The sequence below is a fragment of the Cuculus canorus genome, chromosome 1 (assembly GCF_017976375.1).
Source record: "Cuculus canorus isolate bCucCan1 chromosome 1, bCucCan1.pri, whole genome shotgun sequence".
Classification (NCBI taxonomy): Eukaryota; Metazoa; Chordata; class Aves; order Cuculiformes; family Cuculidae; genus Cuculus; species Cuculus canorus.
This window is the reverse complement of record NC_071401.1, coordinates 147611538-147629079: the sequence shown is the minus strand read 5'-3', so window position 1 is coordinate 147629079 and position 17542 is coordinate 147611538. Positions and strand designations below refer to the sequence as shown.

At 40.1% G+C, this 17542-nt stretch overlaps 1 protein-coding gene across 1 annotated transcript in view; it reads left to right on the top strand.

Moving 5' to 3' along the window:
- The window catches only part of STAB2 (stabilin 2), an 83175-nt gene that overhangs the window by 16171 nt on the left and 49462 nt on the right, over nucleotides 1-17542 (top strand). Inside the window, exons 9-20 of the mRNA XM_054060470.1 lie at nucleotides 730-863; nucleotides 4537-4670; nucleotides 6443-6525; nucleotides 7141-7290; nucleotides 8533-8676; nucleotides 9459-9521; nucleotides 9614-9733; nucleotides 10226-10279; nucleotides 11479-11559; nucleotides 12533-12685; nucleotides 15645-15707; nucleotides 16510-16593. Coding sequence (XP_053916445.1) covers nucleotides 730-863; nucleotides 4537-4670; nucleotides 6443-6525; nucleotides 7141-7290; nucleotides 8533-8676; nucleotides 9459-9521; nucleotides 9614-9733; nucleotides 10226-10279; nucleotides 11479-11559; nucleotides 12533-12685; nucleotides 15645-15707; nucleotides 16510-16593 — 1263 coding nt within the window. The remainder of the gene's footprint in view (nucleotides 1-729; nucleotides 864-4536; nucleotides 4671-6442; nucleotides 6526-7140; nucleotides 7291-8532; nucleotides 8677-9458; nucleotides 9522-9613; nucleotides 9734-10225; nucleotides 10280-11478; nucleotides 11560-12532; nucleotides 12686-15644; nucleotides 15708-16509; nucleotides 16594-17542) is intronic.

Below are 17542 nucleotides of genomic sequence, written 5' to 3'. Positions count from 1 at the left end.
CTCCGACCACAGGGTCTTGTAGGACCAGGGAGGATACTTACAAAGGCACCACAGATATGCATCTGAATTTGCTGTATTTAGGAGAGAAGTAATCTTGAGGACAACTGATGAAAAACAATGTACGAAGGCTGCATATTATTCATGCTGTTAGGAACCAGCTCAGATTTTTTTGTGTAGAACTCCCACAGTTAAGAAAGCGAGACTTCAGAAGACCACGTCTGTTTTGCCTGGACACCCTGAAGAGCCAAAAAGGGACTTGGTCATCCAGGTTCATCTTGTATTTACAGTCATTTAAGTTGCTCCTCTCGTGGGTGTCTCAATGAGCTGCATGTGGCTAGAGCACACAGAATGGTATGTACTGAAGCAGTGTTGATACACCTTACTCATTAATAGTATGTTTTGGCACTCATCTTTGGAAGCAGAAGACTGTAGGAATAGAGGTAAAAAATTTGACATACCCATGCTGATCTTAAATGCTCTATGATCACAGAAGTGAATATACAGGGCTTTACCTGAAGGAAATTTATCTGAGAGTCGGTAGTTTTCTGGAGTGGATAAAACCTAGAAGGGAGTTATATAAATAAAGATAAGCTTTATACTTATGTCTGAACTCACCCAGTGGTTAAGTAAGGCTCACTGTCTTTATAGCCTGCTTCCAGAAAATATGCTGAAACTCACGATATGTGTATATCTCACTTTTGTCTCCATTATCCTATCTTTCTGATTTAGTCCCACTGTGAATGCAAGGAGCATTATACAAACTTTGTACCTGGGAAAGGATGCAGCATGAAGGACATCTGTGAAACAAACAACACTTGCCACAAAAAAGCTAAATGTGCAATGGTTGCACCAGGACAGATTTCGTGAGTCTTTTTGCTTATTAAAACTTTCATCTAGTTTCTCCTTCCTCCCCCAAGTAAACAGTTGCTAAAACAAAGCCAGTGGGTGAACATCTCCTGAAGTTATCATTAATTTTTTTTTATCAAGGACTAAACACAAGATTTAATGGGGTTAGGGTCAGCCTATTAGCATACTGTTTGATTTCATCAGACTAATTATTAATACCTATTAAGTAGGTTTGTGGTTTTTTATAGCACACAGAGGTCATTTCTACACTAGTAAATAAAAAGGACTAAGACCTCTTTTCTGTTCTTCAGGGCAAGCAGCAGCATCTAGCTTACAGCTAAATTCTCTTCTTCCAAAACAGAGTAACTGCCTCTTGGCAGCAGTCCCTGGCACACATCCCTTCAACTGTGCCTGAGCAGTGCATGGGAAAATGCTACTTGGTGTGGGCCAAAAACATGCCAGGCAGCATGCTAAAAATTAATCAGCATTAATTATCTTGGGACAGCAACGGAGCCCTGGCTCTTTTTACTATACTAATACAGATACAACGAGGGAATCTGACCCCCATGCTGTGAAAGCAACACTAGCTTCAGCAGATTCCTCAAACCCTCCAGTCAAGCACGTGGGAAACTGAAAAACCCCTGGCAGTTTGTCTTCCTGCACAGAAGTTTGCTACACAGATGTTAGGAGGAAAGTCAGTTTTAATACTCAACTTAACAAACATATCTTACATCAAAGAACTTGGATTATGCGTTTCTATAGCCCAGTGGTAGCTAAAGAGTTGTCCCAGAAACATTAGTTTTCAGCAGCCGAGTTTTTGAATGTGAAAGATGAGACAGTTGTAAGTTGAGAACAAATTAGGTATCGTATAGATCTACAGACAGAAAGTGTTTGCTCAGGAGAGTATTCTTATTGTCAGTTCTTGCTCCACCATGCAGCTTTCCCTTACAGTGTAATATCAACACCACTTTTGTGTAAGCTATTGGGCATTTCAGACAAGCTTATCTAGAATGTCCCCTAGGTCGTTTTTAGAGCATAGTATACTACTCAAACTACACTCGGTATATATTTATACCATACTTAGAATAATATACTACAACACTGCACAACCAGAGTTGAAAATATAAAATTCCACATCACATAAATCAGGACCTTGCTTTCCTAACTTTTCAGTTTCACTGTTGCAACTCAATTTTCTACAGCTAAGGAAGATTTGAGAATTTTAGAATGGGAAAATTTATGACCAAGAAGGGAAACAGGCAATCCAAATGCTTTGCACACCATTCATTCAATGAACTTTAATGGTAAAAAACAAATAGAGAAGAAAGGAGAGGGATGCAAATCAAACTAAAACTATCTCTTTGGCAAAAAAATTGAAACCATACTGAACAGTTTCCAACTAAGAAAAATTAATTTATGAAAGAGGAGCTTTGCAAATGAAAACATTAACTGGTAAATGTGGGCACAGTAAATGGTTTCTGAGAAGTCACGGATTCTTACTCTATTTTGCCTGCATCCCAGATGTTAAATGTATTTGGGAGGGCTTGTTTTAGTGGAGTTTTGTACTTTTTTCTCCTCTGCTCAGAAGCAAGGGGGACCACAGACATTAGTACAGCAATGTCTACCCCATCAGAAGAAAGGGGTCAGCCCCTAATAAGCAGCTGGTCCTTTCTCCCAGTCCTAAATTCTTTATCCACCTCCACTGTTGCACCCTCTACCCAAGAGACCTGCTTAATAAAAGGAGAGGGCTCTCCATCAGAGTTGCATCCTAAAAACTGAAGATGCTTTTGTACTTCTATTTTTACCCAGAACCAGAAGGAGTCAAAGCTTCATCCTCTCAGCCAAAAACTCAGCACCTCTCTGGGTCTATATGCAGTCCTCCATACTGCAGAGACCATGAGGATTTTCAAATAATCTTGCTATGACCAGAAAAACAGCTACAGCAGAGAGCACATATGGAAAACAGGAGATATTTTGGCATCAGGTTGATGCTACTGTGGGGTGTGAGAGACAGATGCGTGTTTGTAACCACCAGCACAGGCAAATGATTAGGTCATTAGTTATGTAAAGAACATTTTCTGCTTGTGTGGAGAAATGTTCTTTCTCTAATGATGCCATTAGAAAAAATATCCAGCGAGATGAATCATTATGAATAGGGCTTATACAAATACCAAACATGCTGGAGACTTAATTAGGAAAGGCACTATTAAAAGCCAGCGTTTGGCAACAAGTAGTTGTTTAGCCTCCTAAATATAGTTGGGTTTCTTTCTGTGAATGCTACATGTTGACAAGTACCTACTTTAATTTTAGCACTGAAGATGAGTAAATGACTGAGCTGACACCACCAGCCAGTCTCCCAGAAGCAGCCAAGCAGAGGCTGATTTTCTAAAGAGTGAAACAGAAATAGCTGAGACTGGCAAAACCAGCAGGTATCGATGGCCCCTCACATTGAGATAGGCTTAAAGATCCAGATATTTCAGAAAGCACTAACCACCTCTCCTGGTGAATAGTCAGGCTGACACAAGGTCAAGGTGCACACAAATCCTAGTTGTTGTTTGAAATTCACAAGCATTGTACACATCAGCACCAAATAACAAGCATACGTCAATTACGCTGACAATTTTTCCCCCACACCACTTGCAGTTCTGAGGTATTTCACAGCCATAAGACTCAGTTTTCATGAGGCATGTTCCCTCCCTCGTGTGACAAAAAATGTCAAACTGACATCAGATTTCCTTCAGATTTTACCTTAGCTGCAACATGCTACTTCAAATGCAGCCTATCCCAAGGCAACGAGGACATAGAGCCCACTTTGAGGCATTGACTGCCACCCTCATAGGCATCAAAACACGAGCCTGTTTTGGATGTACATAGGACTGGGTCAACCATTCATCACTGACACTTCTCATGGGCTGGAGTCCCCAGGAGATAGCCAATGTGTTATAACTGAGATGCTATTTCTAGTGCAGAGACTACAGAAGCATAAAGTGTACAACTGAAAAAAAACCCATGAGATCTTGTGCTTCGGCAGCTTCAGAAGAAAAAAAAAGGATAATATTAAAGTATCGGTATCATGGCCCAAAATGGTTATGTTACTTAAAGGGCAGTGTAACAAACAACCACTTTGCTTTGTTGAAAGGACAGATACCCCTGCCTGTCTTTTTGTACCAGTCCCATACAGCTGTTACAAGGATTGATGAGCTGTCATCACCCCCTTCATACAGAAATACCATTAATCCTGCCAAGTCACATGCAGTGAGTGGGGACTTCACACAACTGCCTTTCCACCACAAGGGTGGCAACTCCACACATGCTGTAGCCTTTCCTTGCTCACAAGCAGGCAAGAACAGTGGTTTTCCGGGCTCCAGCAACCACAACATTTGGGAACCAGAGTCTGCACCACAGCCAGAGGCATCATGTAGCGTCTAATCAAAGAGGTCCTGCAAGGCAGACACCGCTGCTTTCTAGCTCAGCTGCCAGGAGGACATTGCATTAGGCAAGCAGCCACCAGGCTGCCCCACACGCTGACATACTTTACAGCATATAGAAGCAAAGATTAAATAAAATGCATTGGTGTTTCCTGAAAATGCATTCAGAGAAGCAACAGGTAACACCTGGTGCAGGTTTAGTGAAAGCCTCGCTGACACCACAAGGCATCAGTACACAACTGAAATGACAATCCCTTCACAGGTGCACATGCCAGGGTGGCTCTGTGGGCAATGGGTTTGTGTGCTATGGAAACATCATGGAGCGCCTCCAAGACCTGAATGCAGAAGTGGGAGGACGGTGGCAGGGCAAGCTGACATCTGCCTTATCACTCATGGGTAAGTGACCACATGCAAGCAGAGTCAGCTTGGGCTGGGTGGGTTGATCTTGCCTTGTCTTCCCCCAACACCCCGCACTGCAGGAAGGTGCTGCTAACAGCATGACATGGAGTGAATGCTACTCACTGCAGACTCCCTCTAACCACCTAAAGCTGCATTTTCTCAGCATGCTGTGCAATCTACAAGAATTTCCAAGCTAAACACATTCACTCAACTCCTTACACATCATTTAGTGTCACCAATGGGTTTTGCCCAATAGGAGGATAAGTGAGCCCATCCCATCTCCTCTTCCTCCCTGCCCTCAATGATTTAGATAATTGAGATTTTACCTAGATCTATGCAGAGAAGTCTACCAAAAACATCACAATTCCCACTGAGTACCTCTTCCCAGTCCCTAGCCATCAACATTGGCATTGCTTTCACCAGGAAAGAGGAGAGAGGCAAGGGAAAGAGACTGATCCCATCTGTGGTCTCTATCTCTCTCAGAACACCCCACCAGGGCCACAGTTTGGGGATCTCCAGATTTCCTAACTGTCTGCAGAGGTGATGTGGAGCCCTTGTCAGGACTCACAGCTTCCAGACTTTCACAGTTATTGCAACTACCTCATGAAGAGAGCAGCGTAACTGTCTTCATTATCTTCCGTTGTAACGCCACAAATGTCACCTATGAACAAACACTTCTAGAATTGAGCTGGATTTTCAACTTAAGTTTGTAAATATGAAAAAGTTCCTCCTGTTTAATATAATTCGCCCAGCAATTAAAGATCTTCAATTCCTGAGCAGAGCAAAGTAAGAATGCCCTATAGCTGGCCAAGGACAAAGCCTGACAGTGACCTTCACATTCAGCACTGAAAACCAAAATCCATTTCCTCAGGCCCAGGAGCTCAGTAACAGTTTCTCTGTGCATTTCTCCTTGTGTATCTGAACAGTGACCAACATGCTGGGCACCACCATTCGTTAAACAACAATCTGAGTTTTATGTTCTTCGGTTGTGTTTTGGACATAAATGTGCCATTTGATTTACTAGCCCGAAGCTACAAAGTTATCTTACAATACATCCACTCCATATTAATGTCTTTCAAAAGCTAAGAATATACAGCAGAGTAGCCCACATTGTCTGCAAAAACATTAATTTTGAGATATACTCTCTGGTTAGATGTGCCTGTAATGACTGTAAAGATTTTTTTAACTATAATTTAAGCATCTAGAAAAAGAGCTGAATATTAGGAATATTTAATGCTTTCATCTGCAGAATCAGAGGACTCATACTGCTGTCTGGGAAACAGAAATACCATCTGGGTAGCAAACAAACTTTAATTAACTTTCAGTGAATCAGCTTTTATTACCAGCCATGCATTTGCTGATATTTGCACTATCAGCAGGTTGTCACCAGCATATCCCTCAGCCCATGAAGACTGAATTGATTTAAGGCAACAGAACATCTTCCTATAACGATACAGGTCAAAAAAAAATGCTGTTTTCATGTCCATCGCTTTGGTCTGTATGCCATAGAATCCAGGCTGCCAGAAGCATTCTGAATGTTTTGCCTCATCTTGTGTCAAAAATGCAGCAGCATCTGCATTTCATACCCCACTTGCCTCTCATCTTTTCAACAATTTGGATTTTAGAATCTTAAAATAACATTTAATAATCACAGCGGTGGTCTTTCTCATTCTGCCCTTGCATCCCTGGCACAGAGCACATGCTTACTTCCTCCAATGAGCTTTTCAATACACATTTAAACTTCTATTTTTGTTCTCTCTTTTTATAAGAAAATGTCTATGAATGGCCACTGAGTACTCTGGGACCATTTACCGTACTTGTACCAACAAACAAGGGGCTCAAAGGTACAAATGTAAGTAAACAACAGACAGCTTAATATTGTAGGGGGAGGGGGAGAAAAATAGCTTACTCAGAAATCTAATCTGTGTTTAAAGTGTTTTGATTCAACAGACACAGTAGAACTTTTTGCTCCAGTACACTTCAGGATGTATTTAAATCTAGGGGCCACAGGTTGTCTTTTTCCTACTTGAAAGGAAAGCAAAATAATTTGGTAAGTCAGGGACTTAGTTGAGACAAAGACTGAACTAAGATTCAGCAAGAAGGCCCTACAGGTCACCTTTTAAGTAAAGGTAACAAAAAAAAAAAAAGGTTTTTGCTTTAAAGAAAAGAGAAAAAAAAAGTGATCTGACATGCAAGTGGCATCAATTACCTTCCACTGAAATAAGGAGAACTCTGGAGGCACCTACTGCTCATGCAGGAATGTAAGGGTGTCATCTGACCTGAACTGAAACCAAAGGAGGCCTCCACATGGTTCAGATCCCATCACCTCATTTCAAAAGAAAACATACAGTTTCAGAATGTCACAGCTGGAGGGAAATAAGAGTTCATCATGAGATATTTGGTGGGTTGTTTTTTTTTTTAGATGAATCCTATATTGAAATAAATCTCTGTTCTTCTGCTTTTCTAGATAAAGGATCTTCTGAATAATAAGCAGAAAGCACAATACTTTGTGAAACTCCATGTGATTGCTGGTCAACTGAATACCAGTAGCTTGAATAATACTAACGTAATATACACTTTGACTGGCAAGTCAGGAGAGATATCAAAGGGAGAAAAGGTAAGTGATCTTTCAGCATACTTCAGCAAGAATAATACATCCACAGCAAGACGCCAGGTTGCAGATAGCTGCTGGATTATGAAACACCACAGCTGTAGCATGCATTACAAGGAGTTCAAGTGAAACCATCAAGGTTCCCACTAAAATCAGTGAAAACAATAATTACATTTAGAGGTGCATCACCATGAAGTGACAATGATCTAATGCAGACCGCTCTAAAAATATTTGCTAAAACATAGTTTGTCTTAAATCCGCAGGCACGACCAACAGAGCTGCAGGGAGGTATTAAGAGAGCCTAGGTGAAGTAAGAGGGAGTATGAGGAGGGAAAAGCTCAGAGCTTATGCTGGAAACTTCTGTGTAGTGATCGCTCAGAGCAAGTGCCTACTCACTGCAGATTCCACCTTCCACTGAGCATCAGCATCCTTTGAAAGATGCAGCAAATAAAAGTCTACAACATAAATCAAATGCATATGGCAATTTATTGTTAAAAGCATGGAGTAAAGTTCATCACTGGCCCAGTGTATTTGATGTCAGAAAACATCGGGGCAGTCTGATCTCAGTTTAAAAGAATAGTTCTCTGCAGCTGATATACTAGATTTTATAATGCAGAGTTATTGCTTTTGGTCCTTTAAATGTCTGTTAATGACTTGAGCCTATTTGAATGCTGAAATCAAGTACTTCTGATGTTTTTAAGTAGATCAGTGACATCTGAGAAGAGAGATCTATTTCGTTTCTTTAACACGTATGCAATCTATTTGTAACAGGAAAATACCATTGCTGTCTCAGACCTGTTAGTTTCCTGGAGGCTTCAGTACAGTGCAGAATCAGCAACATTTTGTTGTTTAAAATATACATATAATATAAGGAAACAGGTTGTAATCCCTTAAGATTACAGGAGTTGACCCTTTCAGCACAATCACATTTTAAATCATTTCCTGGCAGACTTTTATTACTGGCAGTCACCAGAGTTCTTTTAGGTACACTGCTCTCCCCACAGGGCCTGTCCCTGGTTCTCTTCTGAACTTGCTGTCCTGGAACAAAATAACACTGTCCTGTTCCAAAGTCAAAGGAATTTGTTTCCATTTCCTCAATAAGCATTGGAAGCAACCTTTAACCTCCCTAGTTTTAAATGTCCCAGGTGTTGGCAATAGAAGGGAGTTTTAAACTTTATTCAACACTAATACTCTCTCTATTTCATTCCATAATAAATGGTTCACTATCCATTGCCCAACTTCTTTCAGGATAATCAATTAAGGATTAGAATCCAAGGAGGAAGGAGGAAAGGAAAACTGCTGCAGGGAAATATTATCGCTTCCAATGGGATTTTGCACATTATTGACAAAGCCATGGACAATATGGAGCCAACCTTTGAAAGCAGCCAAGAGGTGAGCTGTAAGCTATATATATATATGTGATATCTGTCTGTCTTTTAAAATAGTTTCATATTCATTGAATGCAAAGGAGAGTGACTGACAGCAGCCAGACAAGCACTACTGAGCCATTGTGTGTCAACTCAGAGAAGCAACGTTCCAAGTGAAAGGTAATGACGCAGTTTCCACAGCAAATAGATATCCACTTTTCCGCCAAGCTGGTCAGTGGAGGATTTGGTTGTACTCACTGCATTCCAGGGGTTCCTTGGGACACTGGCAGTCACAATCAGTGCATCTCACTAAACTCCAGAACAACTCACTAAACGGAAGGACATCTGGACAGATACTAGGAAAGATTTGAATTCAAAGCAGCAATTCTTCTCCCCCAAAAGCTAACACTATAAAAATTGATAATATTGGATTGGGGTTTTTTGGAGCCCTGCTTAGCATACTTCCTTGAAAGTTCACTTCTTTATAAGAGGTTTTTGCAAATATTTTATTTCTTTGCTCTTTCTCATTTTGAATGAAGAGATAACAACGCTTTCCCAATACACACACTGTTTGAGTGTTCTGTGACTACACAGTATTTCAGGGCAATGACAAATGCTAACCAAAGCCAGCATAGCACCAGAACAAGGCTGCTACCATCTCAGCCATTTCCAGATACCACCAGCCACACAAACAATAAGGAAACTCTACTCAATCTGTAATAACTAAGATTCAAGAACCGTCCTATAAGAATTAGTATTTTGTCCATATTCCAAGCTAAAATAAATCTTACTTTCATCTTAATTTAGGAAACCATAATGTCAGTACTTCAAGGAAATGGAAGATACAGCCAATTTACATCTTTGATAGAGGTAAAGAACCAGAAAAGCAATAATATGGAGGTATTTTCAGATTTTCTTCAATATTAATATGTAATTTCCCTTTGATTTTTAAACCAAACCAGAAAACTGGCCTGGGAATGGATTTGCAGCAGGACAACAGACCTTACACAATCTTTGTTCCAAGTAATGAGGCTCTGAGTAATATGAAAGCTGAAGTTCTGGATTACTTGCTTTCTGCAGAGGTATAGTCTTTTATAATGCAAACCTTTCCTGGACATAAGATATTTATGTAGATATGCAGTAGATGCACACATCATTTTCCTGTGCTCATTTAGTTTACTGTTCATCCAAACTAAGTTCCTATGATCAAGACTTAAGCCATCTCTAACAATTAAAGATCAGCGTAACACCAAGAGAGGACCGGGATTTGGGATTTCCCATCCTAAGAAGAGAAAACAATCCCACACACAGGTCCTCACTCTTGCTCTGCCAGCACTGCCCAGACTGCCACACGGCAAAGCAACAGACCCTTTCCTAGGAGGTGTCAGTCTTGGCAGGGACAGACACAGGGAGCAGACACCACAGGGTAGGTTGTGTGCCATGAGCTGAGTACCACTGCTGATCCAAGAGGCAACAGCCATTGACGCCACTCTCATCTCCGTGCCCTCTCACAGGCCAGGCTGTGTTTGTGTGACTTGTTTTGGGCTAAAATAGCCTCTTTTCTGCCTTGGCAGGGTTCATGGAAGCTCCTGGAGCTGGTTCGATACCACATAGTCGCCAATACCAAGGTGAGAAACTGCACAACACTGCTTTACCGACCTGAGTGTATGACAGCATGTACAAACCCCTTGACAGTCTGCAGGCAGAAGTTTTCCAAGGATGACCTCCACTCACTATCGCAAGTCAAGGCTGAAAAGGACAGTTATACCTCTGCCTTTACTAGAAGTTGTCATGCCTAAGGTCACTAACAGAGAACACAAACATTTCACCTCAGTGTCGTTAATTAAAATGAAACCCTGCTAGGAGGTATGGGGTAGTCCTTGAATCATGGTAAACTAAAACTGCGTTGTGTCACACTTGTGTGTTACGTGCAACTAATTATTTCCACTTTAAAAATATAACTTTTGATGATGGGGACTTAGCCCAAGTGGGACTGGAGAAATTATATATATATATATATATATATATATATAGTCATCCTGAACTTGATATCCACTGTCTTAGCCTGCTGTGGAGCAAGAACCACTGTCAGGGTTTGGGGGAGGGTACTGTCAGCTTGGCAGGGCTGCAGGAAGGAGTAGCATGAAAAGTGCTTGCTGCTACCAAAATCAAGCTCTCTCCGAGCCAATTCTGCTAAAATTAGTTTTCTGTTTATCAGAAGGGTGTGGTTTTGTCATCCTTTAAAAAAGTCTCCTGCTTTTCACTTATTTTTCTACTTGAAACAAAAAGCAGAATCCAGCAAAACCACCAGCAATGAAGGCTGGAAGAGATTGAAGTTCATTCCCACCCAGTTCCTGCTTCGGGAAAGGAAGGATGTGCTCTTATACTTAGCAAAAGGCCTCACTCGCAGCATCCAAGGCACATCACCTGGCACATCATGGGAATATGGGGAGCAGGAGCATGTAATCAACGTGTCCCTTCATAGGATATCAGCAGTGCCATTTCCACAGTGGTCTAAGGAGGCAAGCAGGTCTGTTTTTAGGAAGAGGTGATAATTTTTCTCAGACTAGTTGCTATAATTAAGAGAAAAATGAATATCTTTTGGAGCTATGATCTCTTCAGGAGCAGCAACCAGCAAGCTCAAAGTTTAATGACCCTAACTTCATTAAACAAGCAGGCTAGGGAAAGAAAGGCTGGCCATGTAGCTAGAGAAAAGCTGATAGGGTCGTTCTCTCACCTAAAAAGTGATTTTCCTTGTTAAACCCGCTTGTATTTGAAAAAAAAAAAATACATTACATTTCTTTTAATTAATTTTTATTCATTTCAGCTAGAGGTTGCCAGCCTTGTCTCAATAGAGTACATCAGAACTATGGCGAAGCAGTTCATTTACTTTAATACAACCAGCACTGTAAGTAAAAGGCAGCTGCCACCTGTGAATAGTTCTCTCTGATCCAGGCAACTGTTTGCATGCAGGGGGAATAAAAGAGGGAGGAGGGGGCACATTATCAGAGGAATTTCTTACTATAATGAGGCAGAAATTTTCGACTTGCCATTCCCACCTACTGTTAGAAATTAGTATTATAAAGGATGCAGAACAAATGACCGGTATATAAGGATAGCCAGCAGTTTCTTTTTTCTTATGATTAGCCCCAGTCCAGGAATTATCCTCATTTGTCTTTTGCCTAGTTTAGGGTGAAAAAAAAAATCTATTTAAAATACTTTAAATCATTCTGTTACACATTTTTGTTTTTTAAACACTTCTCACTGCACACCGATGTTCTTTCATTAGCTTTAACACTATAGTCTCTGATCCTGATGAACCTAGTGAAGACTTTTAAAGGTATCAATTTGTCAGTGCTTTTGCTAAGCCAAACTTATCAGATATGTTGAATTCTCTTCTGCTCTTTGCACATTGTAGCCAAATACAAACATTCTATAGAAAAGATGCATCTGTGAAAATTCTTGTAAAGGAAATCTGTTGCATAAGTAAATGCAGAGAGAATGCTTTTTTTTTTCTCCTGTGAATTTGGTTAGATGACAGATTCTCTACCACTTTCTTCCCCTTGTCAGAGAGAGGGCCAAAGTATGCTTATGCCCACTGAAATCAGTGCTTGAAGTCTTCAGTAGTCTTCCCATTTTAGCCAGTCTTTCAGTCACCAGTTCCAGACTAATAATGCAGATTAAGAGGAAAAATTTAGGTACTGCTGTGGTAAACCAATATCCAAGAAAATGTGAAACACATGCATGCTTCTCACATAAAACAAGCATAACAAAAAACAGATAGCAATTTTTAAAAAGTATGACTAGTAGTTCTTGAAATTAGATTATCAGAAATTAGGAAGCTATGAAAATTTATTAATAAAAAAATTATTATTTCACAGGGTCAAGTCTTGGTGAGTGGAGAAGAAATGGAAGAAACGGATATTGTTGCAAAAAATGGTCGTATTTACACTCTTGCAGGAGTCCTTATTCCACCCACAATTATTCCACTTCTACCACATCGATGTGATAAGACAAGAAGTCAAATCACGATGGTAAGAGAATCACAACATCAATAGCTCTTAATTCTTCCATATAATGTGCTCCTCGCACTCGATTCCTTTTTATTTCTTTCTCTTTGTAGTGTCCATAAGAAGGGGGTTATTTTTTGAAATGAATATTTTGATGACATACAACCATCTGGCTAGTGGTACTGCAGAGATACATACAATTTGCAAACAGGGAACTCATATGAGCACATCCTATACCACTTTAACACATCCAGTTGTTGCACTAGACCTTTTAAATAAGTTGTCTGCAGTTAAACATTTTCCTGCAGTTCCTGAATCTCATCTGTGCATACAAGTGCATGGTAAGCACTGTCAAGCTCCCAGGAAAAGTACTTCAGAGCAGCATTTTAATTTCTACTAAACATGCAGAGAAAGGAGCCAGCAAGTTAGAATATTAATATAACAATTAATTTTATATTAATATATTAGAAATATGTTCTTTCCAGAAGTCACAATTTCACTTAACTCTGTTTTCTTGCGGTATTCTACATATTAGGAATTATAGAACTGTTTCATATTTCAAAGGGTAGATTTTGACGTACTTTGTTTGGTTTGGTAACACAGTACAGGCCTTCACACTTGATAGCATTCAGATACTATTTCTGGTAAGAAGAAAAATTATAAGATCAAACTTTTAGTTTGCAGCAAGCGTGACTCTAATGAGCTGCTACTGGACTGTGTTCAAGCTCATGTCTGGGCCAGTAACAGTTCCAGTACTGTAATGCAAAATATTTACTGTCTTAACTTACAACAGTCCAGAACCACAGCCTTGAAAGAAGTTCCCAGCAGAGCTGGACAGCATCAGAATTTAATGGAGAAAACACAAGAGTTGGCAGTAAAGAACCATTACCTCTGGCAGTAACTACAAAGTGTTGTACATGCAATATAATCATAAACCAGGCAGAGTGCCAAGCTGCAATCTCTAATACAGAAAGTGATCAAAACCTTACAAGTTCAAATTACACTCCAGTAACTTGAATTCCTTACCAGCAATACCTACAATCTATGTCTGACATCGGCTAACCCTAAGGCAATGCTATGAAAAATTATTTAAAGACAAAAAAAAAGCATCTGTCACGAAAGCCATTCTTCAAACTGCAGTCATGTACTTTTGTCTGCTCTGAAATCTCTGTGCATAGTTTAAAATATAGGTAAATATGCAAGGCTTTAAGCAGAGTAGTGTTACCAAGGAGAATATCAGAGGGAGCAGTGGTTTTGCTGTTTTCACCTTGCATCAAGCATCTTCATCACTCTCAGAAAACAAGAGCAATGCCGCATTGTAAATACTGTTTGTGGCACCGGTGAAAAGTGTAAAACTGTGCAGTTGTACATAGCTAAAAGAACTGTATATCCCTAAAGATGAAACCATGATGCTAAACATACAATCCCATGTAACTGTACCTGAATATGGGTAATAAGCACAGGACTCAATACATTACTCCACCCTCCTCCCAGAGGTCATCACTCTGACAGCAGACTTGGTAGAAGAGAATATATATCTGTGCTCCAGACACTTTGGTGCAAAGACACTATCTTAATCTACTGCTGAAAAGCGGGCAGATTGGACCTTGCATGGAAGGGCAGACAGGATTCGTTGTCCCCATTCCGTGGTATGGCAGAGAGGAGAGACAGGACTCCCCCACAAAAAGATGATGTCAATGGCTGAGACCATCTCAAGAGGAGAAAGAGTAAACAGGTGACACTACACGGCACTGAGCAGCAAAGCCAACAGCAGGAAACACTTCACACAGCCATAAGCCAGATTTTTAAGTTCTAAAGGAGCAAAAAAGCACTTGCAATATTTTCAGAAATGCAAATAAAGCTAAGACCTTAAGTCAACTTCAGCCATGACTACACAGCTTATCAAAGAGCTTCTGTAATGCCAAAATATATTTTCCAAAATACTTCTGACCCACAGACATTTAAAACAGTAGTGGTATTGATACTTCAACTATTTGATGCCCAAATGCTTTTGTAAGTCTGATCCTTTATTCCTTTAAGTGCTGTACAACATGAGGAACTACTAAATCCAAACCAGTACCTAATTCTTTCCCCACAGCTCCGGTGATAAATCAGTGGGGAAAATGCCATAATTCAGTTTCATGGTCACTTGTCCACTGATTATGGAACACAGTGAAGTAACACATCAGATGCTAGCTCTAGGATTTGTTCTAACTTGGTTGAAATGCAAGACTTTAGCAATCACAAGCATGACAAACTCACACACTGAAAGGCTCAACTTCTCTGAAACTATTCTCTGATGAGCCTGTCACAGGACTCACCTTTAAAACTGCCACTAGAGTTGATATCTCCTCAGCATTGTAATTGCCAGTCTCTGTCACCACCACGTGGTGATCAATTAGCTAGTGGGTAACAGCAACCAAAAAATGAAGACATAAAAATGGTTATACTGCGTGGGCTCATAGTGGAGTACAGGATCTATGACACGGGAGCAAAGCATATTTTTCTCTCCACTATCTATGCACACGAGACAAATTTCTGTTCACACTGTCTATATACAAAGCTCAACTAATTTGTGATCTTCCTAGGAAGAAATAAAAAAGATCTCATAGAAGTGTACAGACTGCGCAAGATCCACAAACGATATTAGTTAATATATTCTACCAAGTTAAGCAAAGGACACCAGTGCATTCGTGCCCATGCTTATCTTCTTTTAGGAAGCTGTCGTTTCTTTAGAGGAAGGGATAAAGGAAGGACAAAGGAAGCTAAAATGGGCAAGATGGAAATTAACAACCATTCTGAAAAAATCAGAGCCTGTAGATATGGTCCTGGTGGCTGCTCTTGGGCTCCAGATCCATGCTGTAACAATTAAAATCACAGAAGAGACGTACTTAAAATTTACAGGTTATACAATCCATAAGTATGCAACTCAGTAGTTGGTATAATGCCTTTTCAACTGACTATCCCTATTATTTTTATCTAGGGTGTTTGTGCAAGTTGTTTATCGCATGTATCAGGCACCTGTCCACAGGATTCAAAGCCCATCGTAAGTGATGTTTCCTGACAGATTCCCCAGCTGTACAAAATACATAGAAAGAAGGGGTCCTCATATGTTGATTACTGCTTTCCAAATTAAGTGGCCGAAAGATCCGGGTATGAAGACAGGAGACCACACAAAAATACAAACATAGGTGGTACTTTACTCTCTTTTTGGCAATGACTGAAGCATCAGGTAATTTCAGCATTATTTTCTTTGCTGTTGCAAGATCCCTCGTAGACTCGACAAGTTCTGACTCTCTCAGGTAAAGTCTATTTTGGATAGGCTTTGGCAGAAAAGAGAAGTGAGGAATGAGAATTGCTACAATTACGCTTTGAGAGTTAGTGAAAAAAAATTAGAAAAGGAATACATTTAAAATAGACCTTACAACTGTTAAAAATTTCCTTTTGATTAAGCACACTCCCAGAAGTAATTGTCTGCAGAAGCAGCTTCAGAAAGTGTTGAAAATCTTCCTTCTGCTTTACATCTAAGAGATGCAAATCTGGCTGCATGTTTGTCCACATACAAAACTCAATTATATCTACCACAGGAATTTTATTCCCATGTTAGAAAAATTAACTGGTAGTTAGTCCTATATTTCATGTTGGGTAATAACTTGCATGCCATTATTCAGCTGTAATTAGAGGTTCATATTAAGAAAAAGATACATAATTTGATTTTTTTTTTAAATGCAACACTATAGTAAGGTTCTTTCTGCTCTCCGGTTAAATGATGTTGTGATAGTAATACTGTGTCACACAACTGTATGTTGCTTAGAAATACTAATGCTGCCATTTTGTGCACGTTCCAGCCTTTCTCAAAACGGAAATGCATTATTGAAGGTCCAGGCTTTCCAAAAACTGGCTGTGCTATATCCTGTAACATAACAATAAAGGTACAAATTTATGGTTCCTTTAGGTGAAATATCTGTTAAAGTTTTCCAAAATATTTTCTTTTTGCTTTATGAACTTTCCTTTTGGAGTCAAGAGATGTTTGGAGGCACCCATGTAGCTCCCATCCTATTCTACACAGGGCTGAGAGGAGCTACTCTAAATCTCAGATCAAAGTACCAGGCAAATTTCAGTGAGTTTTTTTAGCAGCTGTACATTATTGACAACGATATTCTCATACTCCATAACGCAGGAGTTTTCACATAAGACTCCAAGCCCAAATGTTGTCCTTGCCCCATACAGATTCACCAATGAAGAACAGGACAGCTCGGTTCCCCTAATCCCAGCCCCTCCTGTCCCAGGCTTTAACCAAATATTGGGTAACAATGAATGGGAAATGGTCCTGAGAACCACACGCGACTCCCTCTGCTTGGCAAATCTAGTCCTTGCAAAAGTGATTAGCCCTTGAGGAGTAATTGCACCTTTCTGCCTCCTGGGGGTCCTGAATAGGGTTCTTCTATCTTTCATGACATTAAGTAACAAGAAGAGAAGTCTACAAATCCGAAGCTTTGAGAGCCTTTTGCTAATTTCTGTTTCTCTTGAGTCACATATGTAAATGAGGTTGGTTTTTCTCTACTACGCTTTCTGTGCTCTTGATAAATAAATGGATCAAGCAGACAATTCATGAATAAAACAAAAGATGCAGCTAGAAAAACATTTAGGGCTGTATAGTGGCTAAATCCCACACTAGTGCTAAGGGGAAGGAGAAAGATCAAAGCAGCATGTCTAGATTTCACAGTGCCTTCCTCAGGTAAAACATATCTTCCAATTCCCGATGTTGGATACAAAGGACTCTGCCTTGCCTCTGAATCCCATTTCACTTCCGCAGGCCGGCGTGAGAGTGCATACAGTATGAGCAGGCATACACAGGCATGTTCATAACTGATGACAGGA